Below are 21,077 nucleotides of genomic sequence, written 5' to 3' on the forward strand. Positions count from 1 at the left end.
TCAATGATGACCTCTTCACCTCGCTCTCCTCTCGCTTCTCTTTCTACTCTGACTGCATGCTGTTAGTGTAAACAATGTACAAAAATGTACAAAAAGTACAAAAATGCCGCCCCTGTAATCTCTGGGCCTGATGCAAATGTTTCAACTTGCTTCATGACAGAACCTGCTCTGTCTACAAGTAAAAAATGGCTGTAGTTGGGCTGTAAAACATGATAACACGTTAGAGAGGTCTTCTCATCGCTATCTCACAATATCCATTCTTAAAGTGGCCGCACACCATATAAATGTTTTAATTTCTTTTCAATTGAAGAATTACAATCAGTGTTTCTGACTGATTGTAACATGTAAAAAATCTGACCAATGTACCACTCATATGTTCAATTATTCATAAATTATGGGGAAAAAATTGAAAACTCTGAATGAAAATGAAAAAATTGCTTGGGTCTATATAGTAATAAATTGGCAATCTACCCTACACCATTTAATTTTCATAAAAATTGATCAGAAAAATCCACCACTCCTGATTGACTTATATAGAAGAAAAAAAAAGAGGAAATTCAAAAAACTTTCAATTTTTTGTGAGAACTGATAATTTTTATTGAATTGGCATAAAATGTAATCATTTTAATGTTACCTGTGTGGCCACTTTTAGGCATAAAAAAGGAACAGAACAATATTCTACTTCTTAAGTTAATTTTATTGAAAGAAAAATTGTAGAATTAACAAATAACTTAAAATGGTCAATAAATGACAGGTAGAAGCACACAGGGCCAGGTAGAAGTTAGATACAGCAGTGTCAGTCCCTATTCCTGATAGGAGTGAGGCCTGGGCCCACCATAGGGCCCCGTTACCATTAGGCTAGCTGAGAATTCTTCTACAGATGGCACCTTCTAGTGGCGACATGAGACTAATGACTTATCCTGCTAATAGCCCATCTGATTTCTGTAACTTTAGTACTCTGGTAAAACGAATAGTTTTGTTTTTCCATTATGTCATGGCGCTTCTCCATGGGGTCTCTAGTTTTTCTGTTATAAAAGCTGTTGGTGGGGCTTACTATAGGGGTGGGAGCTATCAGCTGATGGGTGGGAGTTATCAGCAAGGGTGGGACAGCTATCAAAATGAGGGTGGGAGTTACCAGCAGGGGTGGGAACTATCAGCTGGTGGGTGGGGGTTATCAGCAGGGGTGGGAACTATCAACTGGTGGGTGGGAGTTATCAGCAGGGGTGGGAGCTATCAGCTGGGGGGGGGGGGTAAGAGTTATCAGCAGGGGTGGGAGCTATCAGCTGGTGGGTGGGAGTTATCAGCAGGGGTGGGAGCTATCAGCTGGTGGGTGGGGGTTATCAGCAGGGGTGGGAACTATCAGCTGGTGGGTGGGAGTTATCAGCAGGGGAGGGAGCTATCAGCTGGTGGGTGGGAGTTATCAGCTGGTGGGTGGGAGTTATCAACGGGGTGCCAACTATACGCTTGTAAGGGAGTTACAAGCAGGGGTGGGAGAGATCTAAGGGTGGCCACTGAGTTTCTTGTAATTCTGAGTGGATGCAAACTTAATGCTAGTTTTCTGCAGATTGGAACTGAACTTCTCCATTTGATCAGTTAATTTCTAAGCTGCCTACATTCTGTAAAATCTGCATCAACTCAGAATAATTATATATTTTTTCTTCTAAAATAAGACCTTATTAAGAAATCTAGAGGCCCACAGTGAAAAGAGAAACTAAATAAAAAAAGACAGAAAGGGGAGGGAGGAAGGAATGAAGATGGTAGAAAAATTAAAAATAGATAAATTAACATAAGAAAATAAATAAGAAGGGGCATCGGAATAAAAAGTAGCGAGTGTCAGATGTCGCCCTCAGTCTGGACAGCGGCACATCACATTTGTGGGCTGGCCACGCCTCCCTCAGCGTGGTGTGCTTGCAAGACAGCAACTGCTTCTTCAACCTTCGAGTGCAGATATTCCGGAGAGTCCAGCATGTGCATTATTTCAGAATTTTCCATCTCCAACAACATGCCCGTGATCTTGGCAGCAAGAGCGGCGTTCATGCTCTGTACAAGAGGAAACATCCGTTCGCCGAGCACCTGCTTCTCGTCCTGTGGCGGTTGGACTGGGAGGAGACCTGATGTTTGCGCCTCTTGTCCTTGGATTTGAGTCGCGGGTTCCGCCACCTGCTGGAGCGGTGGATTTACTTCCGCTGGCTGGGCGGTCCATACTGCTGGATACTTGCACAGGGGCATGGAGTGCATGACAGGTGGGTTCATCTGGGCCCGAGGACCGACTGAATGTGTGTCAAATACAGCCACTCTCTGACTCTGAGGAGAAACCCTGCCTGGCTGAGAGAAAGTTTTTATCTTCGGTATAGAACACCTGATAGGAACTGGCCACCCTGAGGCATTGTGAGGCGGGCAGTATACTGGGTTGGACTGCTGCAAGGTCCAGTGGGCTGTCGGGCGTATAGGTGCTATAGGACCTGAGTTTGATGGCTGTGGCATGACCGGACAAAAGTTTGTGGGCTGCGGGTATGAGCCAGTTGGTGGATAGGATGGCGCTGCCTTGACCACCGTTGAGGTCTGCATATATCTGTTATTGAACATTCGAGTCCGGTCCTCTTTCCTTTGAGCTAGTGCCACATACAGGGGCTTCCGGCTGATGATCCTCCCGTTCATCTCAGTGACAGCTTTGGCGGCCTCTTCTGGCGACGAAAAACAGACAAAACCAAAACCTTTGCTGCGTGCTCCCTCTTTCATGACTTTAGCGCTGGTAATGGTGCCAAATTTTTGAAATTCTTTTCTGAGCTTCTCGTCGTCCATGCTGTCATCCAGGTTCTTAACATACAAGTTCACACCGCGGTACCTAAGGCATAATTCCTGCCTGAACTGTTCATATTTGCGTCTTAGCTCGTTCTGCCGCTCTGCTTTCTTTTTGGCCCTGCCGACATAGACGATACACCCGTTCATCTCCTTACCGTTTAATTCAGTCACCGCTTTCTGTGCATCTTCGTGCTTTTCAAAGTTGACAAAGCCAAACCCGCGAGAGCGGCCATTAGCGTCCACCATGACCCTGACGCTCAGTGTGGTCCCGTAAGCAGAGAAGATCTCCTTGAGCCTGTTGTCATCCATGTCTTCACCAAAGTTTTTGATATACACATTTGTAAAGCCAGTGATTTTTGCGGCGTATTCTAGTTCTCTTTCTTTTCGGGTCTTAAAGTGACCAACAAATACCTTGCGTTCATTGAGGAGCATGCCGTTCAAGGACTGTATGGCTTTGTCAGCCGCTTCTTGAGTCTCATACTGGATGAACCCGAAACCTTTCGACCCGTGGTCATCATAGGCCACCTTGCAAGACAGAACGTTGCCAAACGAGGAGAAGGTGTCATTTAACACTTTGCTGTCAATCGACTCGTGCAGATTTTTGACAAATACATTTCCTACCCCGGATTTCCGCAGCCCTGGATCTCTCTGGCACCACATGATCCGGATGGGCCTGCCATTTATGACTTCAAAATTCATAGTGTCCATGGCCCTCTCTGCATCGGCAGTTTGCTGGAAGTTGATGTAAGCATAGCCGAGGGATCGTCGAGTGGCCACATCGCGACAAACTCGGATGGAGATTACCGGGCCGATGGGACAGAACTTCTCGTACAGCGTAGCTTCTGTCACATCTGTATGCAGGTCGCCCACATAGAGGGAAGCCATGGGATATGCAGGCCGAACAGCAGTCATGGCTGAGCTAAGATGCAGCAAGTCTCTGGGAGCAGCTACAGGATCCTCAGTAGAAACCGTTTAACAGTTACTCAGAGGAGCAGTTAGGCTAGAGGGGGTGGGGCCTCAGAGAGATGTTGCACTCACCTGCCATCTTAGCACCTCACTGGCCATCCCTAGAGAGATATCAACAGGGGGTTTGCAAGTTAGCAGCAGGGTGGTAAAAAAAAAACTGCTACCCCAACCTCAAGAAAATTAAAAAGGCTCAATTTCTGCAAGGATTTATATTTTGCATGCGTTTTTTTCCATATGCAAATTTTTGTGCTATTGTATGCAAATTTCAATACGAATTTTCACATGCGTCTGACAATCATTACATGGGGAACGGATATGTGGGTGCAATAAGCTGTCCGATTTGTAAGGGGGGAACAAAAAAATGCATTCAATGTAAACTATTCCACTGAAATTGCATCGCTTTTAGTACTAATCTGAATTCACGCTCACTGCAAATTGGTCCTTAGGGCTCTTTTCCACTTAGAAACAGGATCGCAATTGCGCTCCAATCACGACTTTTCCTAAGTTCCACAACGGCGATTGAGCTGCTATACAAAGTATAGGAGCTCAATTGCACTGAAACCGCAGCAGGATGATGATTGTGCCCAGGAGAAAATTGCACCGCTAATAGATCACACTAACGAAAAGTTTTAACTGTACCTAGCGTTTTGCGATCCGGTAACGATCGGAATGGGATCAGAAAATGCTGGCAGTGGAAAAGGGCTTTCAGGTTTGCTTTCTGGTTGTACCAGACGACACGACTGTTGTTCAGGCATCGGTACATAAGCGTCAGCAGACACAGTGGCGTAACTGAGGAGATAGGGGCCCCTGAGCGAGTTTTACATGGGGCCCCAAGCACTCTATTGACGTGGGGCCCCAAAACCTATAAGGACAGCTGCAGTGACAGAGCGGTGTATTTAGAGCATACATGTCAAGCTCCGGCCCGTGGGCCAAATCTGGTCCTAGGAGCCATCAGATTTGGCCCTCAGGTGGTTTCCCCACTTTGCATTATGTTTGGCCCACTTAGGATCACCAGAGAAGCTATATTGGAGGGTGAGCCCTAGATCCCCAGGGAAGCCAAATAGGGAGGGGTGAAAGCACAAGATACCATGGAACTGTATAGGAGAGGGAGGGGGGCCACTAGACACCAGGAAACTGTATGGAGAGGGAAAACCAGTAAACACCAGGGAACTGTATAGATGAAGGAGAAGGGCCACTAGACACCAGGGAATTGTATAGGGGAAGGAGGGGTGCACTAGACACCAGGGAATCGTATAGGGGAAGGAGGGGGGCACTAGACACCAGGGAACTGAATAGGAGAGGCAGGGGGCCACTAGACACCAGGGAACTGTATTTGGTAGGGGGCCACTAGACACCAGGAAACTGTATGGAGAGGGAGAACCAGTAAACACCAGGAAACTGTATAGATGGAGGAGGGCCACTAGACACCAGGGAATCGTATAGGGGAAGGAGGGGGGCACTAGACACCAGGGAGCTGTATAGATGGAAGAGGGCCACTAGACACCAGGGAACCTTATAGGGGAAGGAGGGGGGCACTAGACACCAAAGAACTGTATAGGGATTGGAGGGGGGTATTTTTTATAAGGGAGAGAGGTGGCCACTAGACATTGAGGTTGGCCCGTGACTTAGTCCCAGAGCTCAATTTCGGCCCGCTTCTATTTTGAGTTTGACACCCCTGATTTAGAGTAATGCATAACACACACATACGGACACGACTAGCACACAGCAGCTGTCTATAAACTATACACACCTTAAACGGCTGACTCATGCTAAACTACACATGTGTCACCGCAACAGAATTTATGAAATTTAAAAAATGTGCAGTGGGCTTTCAAATGTAAACATAAAATAAACTTTATAGACAATAACAAAAAGGAAACTTAGACAATCAGAGCAGCTCAAATATTGCAGTGCACTTCCTGGATGACTCAAAGCTTAAAAAGAATTAACAGAATTTCAAAATGTTACTGAATCACACTGCACAGTTGTTTGTCAGGGAGTTGTCTGGAAAGCACACCCGAGCAGGATCACCCACCAGGCAACCTAGGCAGGTGCTTGGGGCCTAGTGGGTGGTGAGGGGCCACCTGCCACCTTCTCTGACATCTCTCCACTTCAGCTTACCAAAAAGACCACAAGGGGGTGCCACATCTACTACCTTACCTAGGGCACCATTACATCTCATAGGCAAACGCAGGGGGGTATTACAGCTGCCCAGAATCCCCCCTTCAGACCAGGGCCGGTTCATTGTCTGGGGACAGGCACAAGTTGAGACACCAGAATATCTGCAGGTATCGTGGGGAACTTAACAGTCAGGTATGAAATCAGCCCTGTGCCCTGCTGTGTGAATGCTTCGCTTTTCTCTTCATTAGAAATGTCGGCTGTCCTCATTATTATCTGTATCCAAACTGTTTCTGATTGATTTCGTTGTGGATTGGGAGCAGATCGGACAGTTACGAAACTGGAAACTACACTATATATCATTATATGATACTATTAATCCATCTCTGGAGCACACTAGGCAGTGCAGAAAACCATGTGTTTTCTGCACTGTGCAGTTTTCATGTTTTGCTGTGTTTCTGTTTGCTTTTGTGTTTGTGTCTCATTGCGTTTTTCATTAATTTACCTAACCAATAGAATAAAATACAGTAACACATTTCAAAAAAAAAAACATAAAAAAAAATTAAATAAAATTATGCAGCAAGTTGTGCGTTTTCAAAAACCCACAATGTATATCGCACGTCTATGCGTTTTTTTATGCAGCCCAGAGACTTGCATTAGTATAAAAAATGATAGCGGTTTCCAAACCACTAGCGTCTCTGCCTAATGTGTTCCCTGCCTCAGTCTCCTGAAATTTAACGCAGCAAAACTTTCCGTGCTAATAGCCATTATAGTGTAGGTGTTATAACTATCTCCATCTCCCATCGCGATTCGCTGCTTTGTCAGCGCACTGTCTGATACGCATGCGCAGCAGGATACTTTTTCTCCTGCTGCCTAATCCCATCTTCTCTCACGCATGCGCAATACATATCGGCTTATGCAGCTGATATCTCCTAAACTCCCCAAATTTTGAGGGGATCCCCAGACCTATGTCTGTGCTAAATTGCAGCCCCAATGACTCTCATACCTTGACCACTTTCCAGGAGGATATGAGTCAGCGCTGACCATTGCAGATGTAAAACAATTCAAACAAGGGCTTATCTGCTACAGTAAAGTTAAAGTAAATTGAGCAGGATTTTTAGCTCCCAGGGCATCTAAAGAGCACATATAAGATGCATGCTAACAATGTGGCTCACTATCAAAAAATATGCCATGCTACCTCTTCTTTTTTTCTTTTTGGTGGTGGGGGGATAGGACACTGTTCTTCAAACAGTTTAGAGAAGAGACACTTGATTACCTTCACCAGTTTCTCTGGATAAATAAGGGCAGAGGGGAGGGGAACGGTAGCTCCTACAACTATTATAAACCAGTACAAACTGCAGAAAAAAAAACCCTGCTTGGATCCCTTTAAGAGGCAATCGTCAAAGATAAGATAATTAGGAAGGTAAAGTATCTCTCTGTTTTCCCACAATCCAAATCATCTATCGTTCATTAATTTTGACCAACTATATTACACCGATATGCCTGTGTTTACCTATTCACTGCTCCAGTGCTTTGCCTATCATTAACTGGGAACACTGCCTGACATTCCTGTCAGCTGCTGATTGGATGGGAGTGATTACACCAGCTGTCACATATGCATAGCCAGCATCACACGGATGCCTTGTGGAATGAATGTGTCGCCGCTATAACCAGAGCAGAGTTGTAGGGGGCAGTGGAGGGAGACAATACGTTTGAGGGGTGCATATTGTTTCGGCGCCGCTTAGTTTGGCGCGGTGAGAGCTAAATGACGGCTCTCACCACTGCCGCTAAACTCCGAGGCGGCATTAAAACTATTCCTTCTCTGAGTTGTCACAACTCGGAGGGAGATGTAATTCGGGGCCTGGCAGCCGCCAGAGCCCAGAATTACCGCTACGCGCCCCACGCAGCATAGCACTGCTGCTATGGGGCGCCCTGTTTCGGCGCTCGGCTCTGAGTGCCGCGCGCCGAAATAAGCTGATCCGACGTTTGAGGGCTCCAACCCACTAGAGCGATTTTCTGAGCGTTTAGGGAGCGATTCAAACAACTAGCGATTTCCCTAAACGCTCAGCTGATGTTAATGGATGGACCAAATTCCACTGGAGCGATGGGATTACCAAATCGCAAAACGCAGGACATGCAGCATTTTTCGCGTTTAGAGTTAGCGTTTCTGCAATGTAAAGTATATAAATGCTGGCGTAATCGCTCGTCAAAACCTACACAGAGCGATTTTGCTAGCGTTTTGAAGTTTACTGTACACTGTAACAAAATAAAAATTAATTGAAAGGACCAATCAGAATTAAAAACGCTAATTGCTACACAACCGCTGGCAAATTAATTACACTTTTTAAAATCGCTCCTGAAAATGCTCATGAAATCACTTGCAAACCGCTCATACAAAATGCTAGCGATTAGCGATAGCGTTTTGTAGTAGGCTCCAGGCCTAACTCTCTTCTTTGTACAGACTTATGAACCAATGAGCCAAATAGAAATGAGAACGTTGGGATGTTTTACACCGAGTCACACACTGTTGCAAATGTCCAATCAATAAATAAATAGAAAAGATCTGCAATAAAGAGCAGCTCTGCAATAAAATGAAAAGGTATTTACTGACACTCAGTTACCTGTTATGTGACTCAAGTGGAAATATCCTTTAACCCTCCTGGCGGTAACCCCGAACGTAAGCCGCGCAGGAGGATTTCTCAGGCCCTGCTGGGCCGATTTGCATAATTTACTTTTTTTGCTACACGTTGCGTGTGCACACCGAACGCCGCCGCTCCGCGCCGATACCCGCCGCGTCGCCCCCCCCAGACCCCATGTGCTGCCTGGCCAATGAGTGCCAGGCAGCGCTGAGGGGTGGATCGGGACTCCCTCTGACGTCACAACGTCATCCTGCCCGTTGCCATGGCGATGGGGGAAGCCCAAATGGAAATCCCGAACGGGATTTCCGGACGGGCTTGATCGCTGGAGGCGATCGAAGAGGGTGGGGGGATGCCGCTGCACAGCGGCTGTCATGTAGCTAGCGCTAGGCATGATTAAAAAAAAAATAAATAAAAAAAAAACGCTGCGCTGCCCCCTGGCGGTTTTTAATAGACCGCCAGGAGGGTTAAAGGACAACTGAAGCAAGAGGGATACAGAGGCTGCCGTATTTATTATAAACAGTACCAGTTGTGGGCAGCCCTGCATGTCTATTTGGCTGCAGTAGTGTCTGAATCACACACCAGAAACAAGCATGCAGCTAATCTTGTCAGATCAGACAATAATGTCAGAAACACCTGATCTGCTGCATGCTGGTTCAGAAGCTATGGATAAAAGTATTAGAGGCAGAGGATCAGCAGGAAAGACAGCCAACTGGTATTGTTTCAGAGGAAATAAATATGGCAGCCTCCATATCACTCTCACTTCAGTTGTCCTTCAATTAAAAATAAAGTCCCCATTTATATGCATAGTGCACACATAGTGCAATCAGACAACAAACTCGCCAAGTTCCCTATTTCACGGGAAGCTGAAAGCGACAAATTCCCCGCCCGTCGGCCTCTGCTATACTTTGGCCAGGTGCTTGTTAGCGCTCAGCAGGGTTGTTGGAAAGGATACGGTCAGTGGCGTATTTGTAATTATGCGATAGTCACCTAATTTTAGTAAGTGGATATTGGATTTTTTTTATAAAGTGGACCTGAACTCTTGCACAGGACTGAAGGAAAACAGAGAGAAATGCACCCTGTATGTATTTAGAGACAACTTGGCTATGTGTGGAACTATGCATCTTTCTGCTTATTGCTTCTAGCCAACTAAACCATTGCTGTCAAAGCCGTTATATGAATGTATGAACATGAGATCTGCCGCTTAGAAGCCTATGCAAGGCTGGCTGCTGTGTTTGCTTGTGTTACCGCTACTTAACTTGTGCTACATCAATTTTTAATATTGATGTTTTTTATGTGATTACAATTTTGGATTAATAAAGTCTTTTTGCAATATATAATAGATATATCGTGATTTGTGCTCAACCGGGTCATACCCACTTCTCTTCTCTATCTCACTAGTTTCTGATATGTATTTAGAGAGTTTAGCCTGCCTAATTTCCCCCTCATCTGTAACTAATCACAAGTTTAATGTGAGCTCTTCAGCTGTGTCAGCTCAGGAAGCCCATCTGCCTTGGCAGAGCAGCTAATATGTAAACACAGGATGTTAGACACATTGCAGATTTATTGCAGGATTTGTAACGATCAGCTGTAACATGGAAATGTTTTTTCTTTAAAGTTTTTTTCTTATCTTTTACAGGTCCGCTTTAAAGCACCCTCACTGTACAGCATTATAATAATACAATGATCATTTTTAAAGTGACGCATGCTGTCTTTAAGTAGGTGTTACCTGCCAGCTCTGTCCTGGCGTCTCTCGGGGGCCGCATGCCGCACATGGCGTCCTCCTCGCTCCCTGCGGCACTCACAGGCTATCCCTTCTCACACCCAGACACACAGAGGGCCGGGCAAGGAAAGGAATCACTGATCATAGATGCCAAGAGAGGTGCCAAGCCTGGATGGGCACCAGCGCTGATAATGTTACAAGTGCTCCTGTCCCATCTGCTGCCCCCACTGCCAAACAAAGCACACAGAGCTGGTAACGGACACTGCAAGGGGCATGTGAAAGGACCACTACTGAGAAAAAAATGAATATTTAAAATGCTTACATGTAAAATGTACGTCTACCACAATGCAATGTAAATTACTTTATTCCAATTTGGTGTCACTTATAGTACAGTACAATCTTGTTATAGTAATCTCCAAGGGACAGGGAAAGTTTACTATATCAGAAATTGTCCTAGAAATATCCCAGCATGCCCTGGTGCATTCTCTGCTGCACAGGAGCAGCTCTGCCCTCCCATTGGAGATACAGTACAAGCACTTGTCCTAGTAATATCCCAGCATGCCCTGGTACATTCTCTGCTGCACAGGAGCAGCTCTGTCCTCGCATTGGAGGTACAGTACAAGCACTTGTCCTAGAAATATCCCAGCATGCCCTGGTGCATTCCCTGCTGCACATGAGCAGCTCTGTCCTCCCATTGGAGGTACAGTACAAGCACTTGTCCTAGAAATGGCCCAGCATGCCCTGGTACATTCTCTGCTGCACAGGACCAGCTCTGCCCTCCCATTGGAGGTACAGTACAAGCACGTGTCCTAGTAATATCCCAGCATGCCCTGGTACATTCTCTGCTGCACAGGAGCAGCTCTGTCCTCCCATTGGAGGTACAGTACAAGCACTTGTCCTAGTAATATCCCAGCATGCCCTGGTACATTCTCTGCTGCACAGGAGCAGCTCTGCCCTCCCATTGGAGATACAGTACAAGCACTTGTCCTAGTAATATCCCAGCATGCCCTGGTACATTCTCTGCTGCACAGGAGCAGCTCTGTCCTCGCATTGGAGGTACAGTACAAGCACTTGTCCTAGTAATATCCCAGCATGCCCTGGTACATTCTCTGCTGCACAGGAGCAGCTCTGTCCTCCCATTGGAGGTACAGTACAAGCACTTGTCCTAGTAATATCCCAGCATGCCCTGGTACATTCTCTGCTGCACAGGAGCAGCTCTGTCCTCCCATTGGAGGTACAGTACAAGCACTTGTCCTAGTAATATCCCAGCATGCCCTGGTACACTCTCTGCTGCACAGGAGCAGCTCTGTCCTCCCATTGGAGATACAGTACAAGCATTTGTCCTAGAAATGGCCCAGCATGCCCTGGTAAATTCTCTGCTGCACAGGAGCAGCTCTGTCCTCCCATTGGAGGTACAGTACAAGCACTTGTCCTAGAAATGGCCCAGCATGCCCTGGTACATTCTCTGCTGCACTGGAGCAGCTCTGTCCTCCCATTGGAGGTACAGTACAAGCACTTGTCCTAGAAATATCCCAGCATGCCCTGGTACATTCTCTGCTGCACAGGAGCAGCTCTGTCTTCCCATTGGAGGTACAGTACAAGCACTTGTCCTAGTAATGGCCCAGCATGCCCTGGTACATTCTCTGCTGCACAGGATCAGCTCTGTCCTCCCATTGGAGGTACAGTAAAAGCACTTGTCCTAGAAATATCCCAGCATGCCCTGGTGCATTCTCTGCTGCACAGGAGCAGCTCTGTTCTCCCATTGGAGGTACAGTACAAGCACATGTCCTAGAAATGGCCCAGCATGCCCTGGTACATTCTCTGCTGCACAGGAGCAGCTTTGTCCTCCCATTGGAGGTACAGTACAAGCACTTGTCCTAGAAATGGCCCAGCATGCCCTGGTACATTCTCTGCTGCACAGGAGCAGCTCTGTCCTCCCATTGAAGGTACAGTACAAGCACTTGTCCTAGAAATGGCCCAGCATGCCCTGGTGTATTCTCTGCTGCACAGGAGCAGCTCTGTCCTCCCATTGGAGGTACAGTACAAGCACTTATCCTAGAAATATCCCAGCATGCCCTGGTACATTCACTGCTGCACAGGAGCAGTTCTGTCCTCCCATTGGAGGTACAGTACAAGCACTTGTCCTAGAAATATCCCAGCATGCCCTGGTACATTCTCTGCTGCACAGGAGCAGCTCTGTCTTCCCATTGAAGGTACAGTACAAGCACTTGTCCTAGAAATGGCCCAGCATGCCCTGGTACATTCTCTGCTGCACTGGAGCAGCTCTGTCCTCCCATTGGAGGTACAGTACAAGCACTTGTCCTAGAAATATCCCAGCATGCTCTGGTACATTCTCTGCTGCACTGGAGCAGCTCTGTCCTCCCATTAGAGGTACAGTACAAGCACTTGTCCTAGAAATGGCCCAGCATGCCCTGGTGCATTCTCTGCTGCACAGGAGCAGCTCTGTCCTCCCACTGGAGTTGCAGTACAAGCACTTGTCCTAGAAATGGCCCAGCATGCCCTGGTACATTCTCTGCTGCACAGGAGCAGCTCTGTCCTCCCATTGGAGGTACAGTACAAGCACCTGTCCTAGAAATATCCCAGCATGCCCTGGTACATTCTCCGCTGCACAGGAGCAGCTCTGTCCTCCCATTGGAGATATAGTACAAGCACTTGTCCTAGTAATATCCCAGCATGCCCTGGTACATTCTCTGCTGCACAGGAGCAGCTCTGTCCTCCCATTGGAGGTACAGTACAAGCACTTATCCTAGAAATATCCCAGCATGCCCTGGTACATTCTCTGCTGCACAGGAGCAGCTCTGTCCTCCCATTGGAGGTACAGTACAAGCACTTGTCCTAGAAATATCCCAGCATGCCTGTACCTCCAATGGTACATTCTCTGCTGCACAGGAGCAGCTCTGTCCTCCCATTGGAGGTACAGTACAAGCACTTGTCCTAGTAATATCCCAGCATGCCCTGGTACATTCTCTGCTGCACAGGAGCAGCTATGTCCTCCCATTGAAGGTACAGTACAAGCACTTGTCCTAGAAATGGCCCAGCATGCCCTGGTACATTCTCTGCTGCACAGGAGCAGCTCTGTCCTCCCATTGGAGGTACAGTACAAGCACTTGTCCTAGAAATATCCCAGCATGCCCTGGTACATTCTCTGCTGCACAGGAGCAGCTCTGTCCTCCCATTGGAGGTACAGTACAAACACTTGTCCTAGTAATATCCCAGCATGCCCTGGTACATTCTCTGCTGCACAGGAGCAGCTCTGTCCTCCCATTGGAGGTACAGTACAAGCACTTGTCCTAGAAATATCCCAGCATGCCCTGGTAAATTCTCTGCTGCACAGGAGCAGCTCTGTCCTCCCATTGGAGGTACAGTACAAGCACTTGTCCTAGTAATATCCCAGCATGCCCTGGTACATTCTCTGCTGCATAGGAGCAGCTCTGTCCTCCCATTGGAGGTACAGTACAAGCACTTGTCCTAGAAATGGCCCAGCATGCCCTGGTACATTCTCTGCTGCACAGGAGCAGCTCTGTCCTCCCATTAGAGGGTACAGTACAAGCACTTGTCCTAGAAATATCCCAGCATGCCCTGGTACATTCTCTGCTGCACAGGAGCAGCTCTGTCCTCCCATTGGAGGTACAGTACAAGCACTTGTCCTAGAAATGTCCCAGCATGCCCTGGTACATTCCCTGCTGCACAGGAGCAGCGCTGTCCTCCCATTGGAGGGACAGTACAAGCACTTGTCCTAGAAATGTCCCAGCATGCCCTGGTACATTCCCTGCTGCACAGGAGCAGCGCTGTCCTCCCATTGGAGGTACAGTACAAGCACTTGTCCTAGAAATATCCCAGCATGCCCTGGTCAATTCTCTGCTGCACAGGAGCAGCTCTGTCCTCCCATTGGAGGTACAGTACAAGCACTTGTCCTAGTAATATCCCAGCATGCCCTGGTACATTCTCTGCTGCACAGGAGCAGTTCTGTCCTCCCATTGGAGGTACAGTACAAGCACTTGTCCTAGTAATGGCCCAGCATGCCCTGGTACATTCTCTGCTGCACTGGAGCAGCTCTGTCCTCCCATTGGAGGTACAGTACAAGCACTTGTCCTAGAGATGGCCCAGCATGCCCTGGTACATTCTCTGCTGCACAGGAGCAGCTCTGTCCTCCCATTGGGGGTACAGTACAAGCACTTGTCCTAGAAATGGCCCAGCATGCCCTGGTACATTCTCTGCTGCACAGGAGCAGCCCTGTCCTCCCATTGGGGGTACAGTACAAGCACTTGTCCTAGTAATATCCCAGCATTCCCTGGTACATTCTCTGCTGCACAGGAGCAGCTCTGTCCTCCCATTGGAGGTACAGTACAAGCACTTGTCCTAGAAATGGCCCAGCATGCCCTGGTACATTCTCTGCTGCACAGGAGCAGCTCTGTCCTCCCATTGGAGGTACAGTACAAGCACTTGTCCTAGAAATGTCCCAGCATGCCCTGGTACATTCCCTGCTGCACAGGAGCAGCGCTGTCCTCCCATTGGAGGTACAGTACAAGCACTTGTCCTAGAAATGTCCCAGCATGCCCTGGTACATTCCCTGCTGCACAGGAGCAGCGCTGTCCTCCCATTGGAGGTACAGTACAAGCACTTGTCCTAGAAATATCCCAGCATGCCCTGGTCAATTCTCTGCTGCACAGGAGCAGCTCTGTCCTCCCATTGGAGGTACAGTACAAGCACTTGTCCTAGTAATATCCCAGCATGCCCTGGTACATTCTCTGCTGCACAGGAGCAGCTCTGTCCTCCCATTGGAAGTACAGTACAAGCACTTGTCCTAGAAATATCCCAGCATGCCCTGGTACATTCTCTGCTGCACTGGAGCAGCTCTGTCCTCCCATTGGAGGTACAGTACAAGCACTTGTCCTAGAAATGGCCCAGCATGCCCTGGTACATTCTCTGCTGCACAGGAGCAGCTCTGTCCTCCCATTGGGGGTACAGTACAAGCACTTGTCCTAGAAATGGCCCAGCATGCCCTGGTACATTCTCTGCTGCACAGGAGCAGCCCTGTCCTCCCATTGGGGGTACAGTACAAGCACTTGTCCTAGTAATATCCCAGCATGCCCTGGTACATTCTCTGCTGTAAAGCAGGGCTGTGGAGTTGAAAAAATTTTGGGTACCTGGAGTCAGAGTCGGATGATTTTTGTACAAAATCCACAGCCCTGGTAAGTATTAGACTAAGGAGTCGGAGCCATTTTGGGTACCCGGAGTCGGAGGTTTCATAAACTGAGGAGTCGGAAGATTTTTGTACCGACTCCACAGCCCTGCTGTAAAGTACCAACTCTTTCCTCCCATTGGAGGTACAGTACAAGCAGTTGCACATTTGTTGGACTACAAGGTTAAGTATACTTTAGGGCTGCACAGCCAGGCTGGACAAATTACAGATACAGTATCCAGGGCTCCTTAACAAATGCAGCCATCTTGGAATAGAGACAGCCACTGGCTTCCTGCGAGTGGCTCCGATACCTCCGCTGGCGAGACTTGCAGGACCAGCCTGAAGAGAGCACCTGACCATGGGTGTCACACCGACATATGACGCATGCACCGCCCACTGACATGACACATGCTCCACCCATTGACACATAACACATGCTCCGCCCACTGGCATGACGCATGCACCGCCAATAACACATGACGCATGCGCCACCCACTGTTTACTATATCCAGTCAGCATCACGTAGGGGCCAAAAAACATGTTTACTATAACAGAAGTTTTATTATCTCCGGGTTTACTATACCAGGTGCTACGCCCATAGACTTATAATGGAGATTGGTCGGAAGCTGGAGAGATAGTTTACTATACCCCAGTTTATTAAAACGAAATTATAGTGTACGTAGTAAAACGCTGACTGATCTGAGAGGTTTTGCAGTAGTCCATCCCCTCATGGGGGATTCTCTGTATCTCCTTTATTCTTTACAGAAGCACTCTCTGAATAGGATCTATACAAAGCTACTGCCCCACCTCCCTACTTGTTTGCAAACTATTTTGGCAGCTGGACTGAGCAACTGCCATTTAGTAATAAAAAAAAACAAAGAATCCCCGTCATAAAATGGATTAGTTAAAAACCTGTCAGATCTGTCACATTTTTATTACCAACTGAAAGTGACGTCAACAAAAACTAAAATAAAGTGCATTTTAATCTGGGAGAAATCTACATTTTATATGTATGCACTTTACACTTTTTCACAATTTTTCTTCATTGAAACACTAATATGAACCCCATTCACCACAAGTAGTAACATTGCTGAGCCAAACACATACTAACATGCTACCACACGTCTATCACACGCTGAAGGACGCCATTTTTGATGGTTGAACAAAAGCGACCGAAATATAAAAGCAGTGACATCACTGCCGTTATATACCATGCCTGAAAATTAGCGACAAGGAGAAAAAATGATCCGCTGCATCGAGCTGAAAATTGGTCAAGTCACAAAATGGTTGCCATGTGTGTGTGTGGAGGCCTGGTGCACTTTTTGAATTGGTTTAGCTTTATTGGTACCTGATGAACAGCACACTCATGTACTGTAAGTGCTAGCCAGCTGCATAGAGGAAAATTGGTTTGGTTACAAAATGGCTACCATGTGTGTGTGAGGAGGACTGGTGCACTTTTTGAATTGGTTTAGTTTTATTGATACCTGATGAACAGCACACTCATGTACTGTAAGTGCTAGCTGAGGAACCAGAGGTCTGAAGGCTGAATGTTAAAGCGGACCTCTGGGCACACCTAAAAAAACACCTGTGGGGAGAATAGACGATAACGCCTCAAAGGCTCCCCTGGTTCCTGCACCTCCTCTGCTTTCTTTCGCAGGTCCCTTTTCCCTCAGCATCACCGTGTGGTGAAGTTTCAGCAGTGGCACATAACAAGATGGCCGCTATGTCACACCTGTTCCAGAACTCCGCCCTGTAGCACATGAGGTGGGACAGCTCTGAATAAAGCTACCACCGTATTCCGTCTGGAATCTGCAAAACAGGAGTCAGAAGTGCTGTGTTGGGTGAGGGGGAGATGGAGGTTCAGAGACCAAAGCGGGCTTTCCTGAGCCATTCTTTTTCCCCTTGAAGGGAGCCCGAGGTGATAGGGATATGGAGGCTGCCATATTTATCTCCTTGCAAACAATGCCAGTTACCTGGCAGCCCTGTTGATCCTTTGGCAAGAGTCATGTCTGAGTCATAACCCTGGTACAAGCATATGGCTAACTTGGGTCAGGTGAGTCAGAGTACCTGATCTGTTGTATGCTTGTTCCAGGGTTTATGGCAAAAGGTATTAGAGACACAGAATCAGGAGGACTGCCAGGGAACTGGTATTGTTTAAAAGGAGATAAATTTGGCAGCCTCCCTATTCCTCTCACCTCGGTTTCCTTTTAACTTATTTTATTTAAAAAGAAGCCCAGAGATATAGGCTTTAAATGTATTAATATACTCTTTATTTAAAAAAAAATTGCTTAATTCTAATATATTACATCTATATGACAAAATATATATTTTATTTCCATTCAGGCCAACTATTCATATGCACGTATCAGAAAATAAAGTCTTGCACATACAATGATAATAAAAGGAAGGATATTTATGGCACTGTGCAATACAGAGGGGATATCTTGCTTCTTTGAGTCCCTCATGGCTGCGTTTAGTTTACATCTGCATAATCTACTATAGAGAGCTTGCACTAGTTTTCTCAGGCTTCTATTCATGAATGCTGAGCACATGAGGGGACCAGAGTCTCACATTCATGTTTGCAGTGCATTATGGGAGAAAGAAAGGCGGATTCTGATAGGCTGCTAGAGAACCACAGAACTCCATAGGTCATTGAGATGCTATTTTTTTCCGCCTTGCGTGTAAGGGCTGGTTCACACTAAAGTAAATGCAAAATGGACACAGACAGCGCATCCCCTAAGCGCATCTGTCCGTTTGCAGCTATTTCACAATCCGCTCCGCAGCCACCCATCCGCTTTGATCACGTGTACTGCCTCGGTCACGTACACCCACACGCATCGCCACTTACGTGTCCCGCTGCTCGGTCCCTTGGTACACAGCCTGGAGGACAGTAGAGGCAGATAGGAGACAATAGACCAGTTCGCCCTAGCAACAGGGAGATTTTTTTCATTGGTCCACCATGAACCAATGAGAATCCTCCGTTACTGAGGATTCCCATTGTTTTTTTGCAGCCCAGTGGAGATCCCCATGTTTCTGTTGGCCACCGGGATGTGTACGGGGACCGAGCGGCAACAGGACACATATTACGTCACGTTGGTTATTGAAAAGGGCGACACTGTCCGTTCTCACAGGCTTTCATTGCATACATTTTCCCTTCCGGTCTGGGAAAATGTGCAAAGTTTGGACTCTGCGTTCTGCTTAGTGCAACGCGGCAAGCGGATTCAGTTTTTTTGACAAGTGGAGGCGGATCCTATTTTTAATATTAAGATCTGTTTCTGGTGCTAAGCGGACCGAAAAACATTCCGAACGGGTACGTTTTTTAAGCAAGTGTAAACTGGCCCTAAATCGTATGGCGCTTGGAAATGGGCAAATCAAACGCCTTTTTTGCTGATTTGGATTGTGCCAATTCCAATAGTACATGAATATTAGAATTACATTTGCAAGTAATCTGGAGAAATTACCATTTCATTGGCCATTATTGTTCAATAAATAGGGCAAGCTAAGCAGAATCCATGCTTGGGTGGAGAATCGTTGCTATGGGTGGAGCTCACCACTCAGCAGTCACTGTACTACAGCTCAGAGGGATTCTGATTCGTTGCTATGGGTGGAGCTCACCACTCAGCATTCACTGTACTACAGCTCAGGAGGATTCTGATTCGTTGCTATGGGTGGAGCTCACCACTTAGCATTTACTGTACTACAGCTCAGGAGGATTCTGATTCGTTGCTATGGGTGGAGCTCACAAATCAGCATACACTGTATTACAGCTCAGGAGGATTCTGATTGGTTGCTATGGGTGGAGCTCACCAATCAGCAGTCACTGTAATACAGCTCAGGAGGATTCTGATTCGTTGCTATGGGTGGAGCTCACAAATCAGCATACACTGTATTACAGCTCAGGAGGATTCTGATTCATTGCTATGGGTGGAGCTCACCACTCAGCATTCACTGTAATACAGCTCAGGAGGATTCTGAATCGTTGCTATGGGTGGAGCTCACCAATCAGCATACACTGTACTACAGCTCAGGAGGATTCTGATTCGTTGCTATGGGTGGAGCTCTTTGCTCCTTACACCTACTTGACAACAAGACAAGATTTTTTTCTCCTATGGTTCCCCTGATAAAGGAGACCGACTGTAGGGTATCTGTGCCTCTGCATTGTGGAACAACAAGTCCCAGCATGCCTTGCCACCCTGCAGCAGGCCACACTAGCAGCAGAAGAGCAGGCTGGGAACTCAGAAGGTTCTCAAACATGGCTGAAGCAGATACTTCCCAGCATGCTTTGCTGCAGAAATGCCCCTGTAGTGTAAACATATCATACATACAGTACACCAGTATGATCCCTGCCCTGTGCAACGTTCTGACTGTACCGGTGTCTAAACACAAAGATGTGCTAAAATTAAATAAATAAATAAAAAAAAACAGCAGCAATAAAGACTTAGGTTTAAAGTAAGAAGGACTGACACTATGCCCTCATCAAATATGGCGTCCAAGAGGTCACCCCCGTCGTCACCAGGTCTGGCGAGCGCCGTCCTCCATATTCCGAGACCCCCGATGAGCTTTCTTCAGCTGTGAGGACCGCCACATTGTCCCTGCAGTTATTAAAACAGTCTATTTTATCGATGGATCAATGAGAAACTACGGCTCCGCCTCAGACAGACGCTTGCCGCTACGCCAGGTGTGCGAAAATCCCTGGCCGGCATCGACATCTGATGGGAACATCTCCGGCATTGTCCATGAGCGAGGATAGTTTTATAATGCAGTGCGATGTGTTGCTGTGGAGACATCTGCGCCATACTCCACGCCGTGCGTCTGCGACCAGCAGGAGGCCCCTCCCACCACAGCTTGGGTCTGTGCAGGTGACTGACTACTCGGGCAAGGTGGGCGGAGTCAGATGACGTCCTATAGAAAGAGGAGACACATTGTAAAGTGTTAAATAGTGAGCCCACTACTACTGAAGTTTGAGGCAGCCTTTGACAAATGCATTTATTACACATTTTACTGGTTGGTACTTAAAAAGGAACTGTAGTGAAAATAAGAAAATTAATAAAATTGCTTTTTTTTTATTTTTTACAATACTCATTTATAGATTATTTAGTCAGTGTTTGCCCATTGTAAATTATTTCCTCACCCTGGTTTATATCCTGAAATTTATCACAGGTGGCGTCATCTTTAGTACTGGCAGGTGATCTCTGTGGAATGTTCGTTTACGGAGTTCCAAAGCCAGTATAAAAGATCTCTGGTCTCCCAGAATTCTCTGGGGGGGGGGGGGGGGATTTGGGAATTTTGCTAAATAAACAGCCTAGGCTAAGCCTCAGATTCCAGTAGGTATAAGGGTTGGGTGTTAGTTAGGTGGAGTTGAGAGTGAAAAGAGGATGGGGTCAGTGGAGTCCAAAACAGCCCAATCCCAGAGATGGGCCTAAAGGTATGTACACACATGCAACAATCGTCCGCTGACATAACGGCCGTTTCAGCAGACAATAATTCTGTGTGTACAGCGGCCATCAAGCGATCCTGCTCTGGCTTCATCCAGGATCCACTGCTTCCAATCCTTACCAACCCCCAGGCAGGACTGATCGCAATGTTATTTTTGCTCCCCCCGCCCGCAAGTCTCTTGGGCCACGCTATC

The 21,077-nt window shown here is 47.1% G+C and overlaps 2 protein-coding genes across 3 annotated transcripts in view; both read right to left on the reverse strand.

Moving 5' to 3' along the window:
• Window positions 1–676: 676 nt before the first annotated feature.
• Window positions 677–3,789, reverse strand: LOC137545414 (embryonic polyadenylate-binding protein-like). The gene has a single exon (XM_068266605.1). The coding sequence runs from the start codon at window positions 3,712–3,714 to the stop codon at window positions 1,867–1,869; it is 1,848 nt and encodes a 615-aa protein (XP_068122706.1). The 5' UTR covers window positions 3,715–3,789; the 3' UTR covers window positions 677–1,866.
• A 13,914-nt stretch (window positions 3,790–17,703) lies between these two features.
• Window positions 17,704–21,077, reverse strand: part of RELT (RELT TNF receptor) — a 92,206-nt gene continuing 88,832 nt past the window's right edge. For both annotated transcript variants that reach the window (XM_068266606.1, XM_068266607.1), the window contains exon 11: window positions 17,704–20,350. In XM_068266606.1, coding sequence (XP_068122707.1) covers window positions 20,339–20,350 — 12 coding nt within the window. In that variant the 3' untranslated portion in view covers window positions 17,704–20,338. The remainder of the gene's footprint in view (window positions 20,351–21,077) is intronic.

The sequence above is a fragment of the Hyperolius riggenbachi genome, chromosome 2, assembly GCF_040937935.1.
Source record: "Hyperolius riggenbachi isolate aHypRig1 chromosome 2, aHypRig1.pri, whole genome shotgun sequence".
NCBI lineage: Eukaryota > Metazoa > Chordata > Amphibia > Anura > Hyperoliidae > Hyperolius > Hyperolius riggenbachi.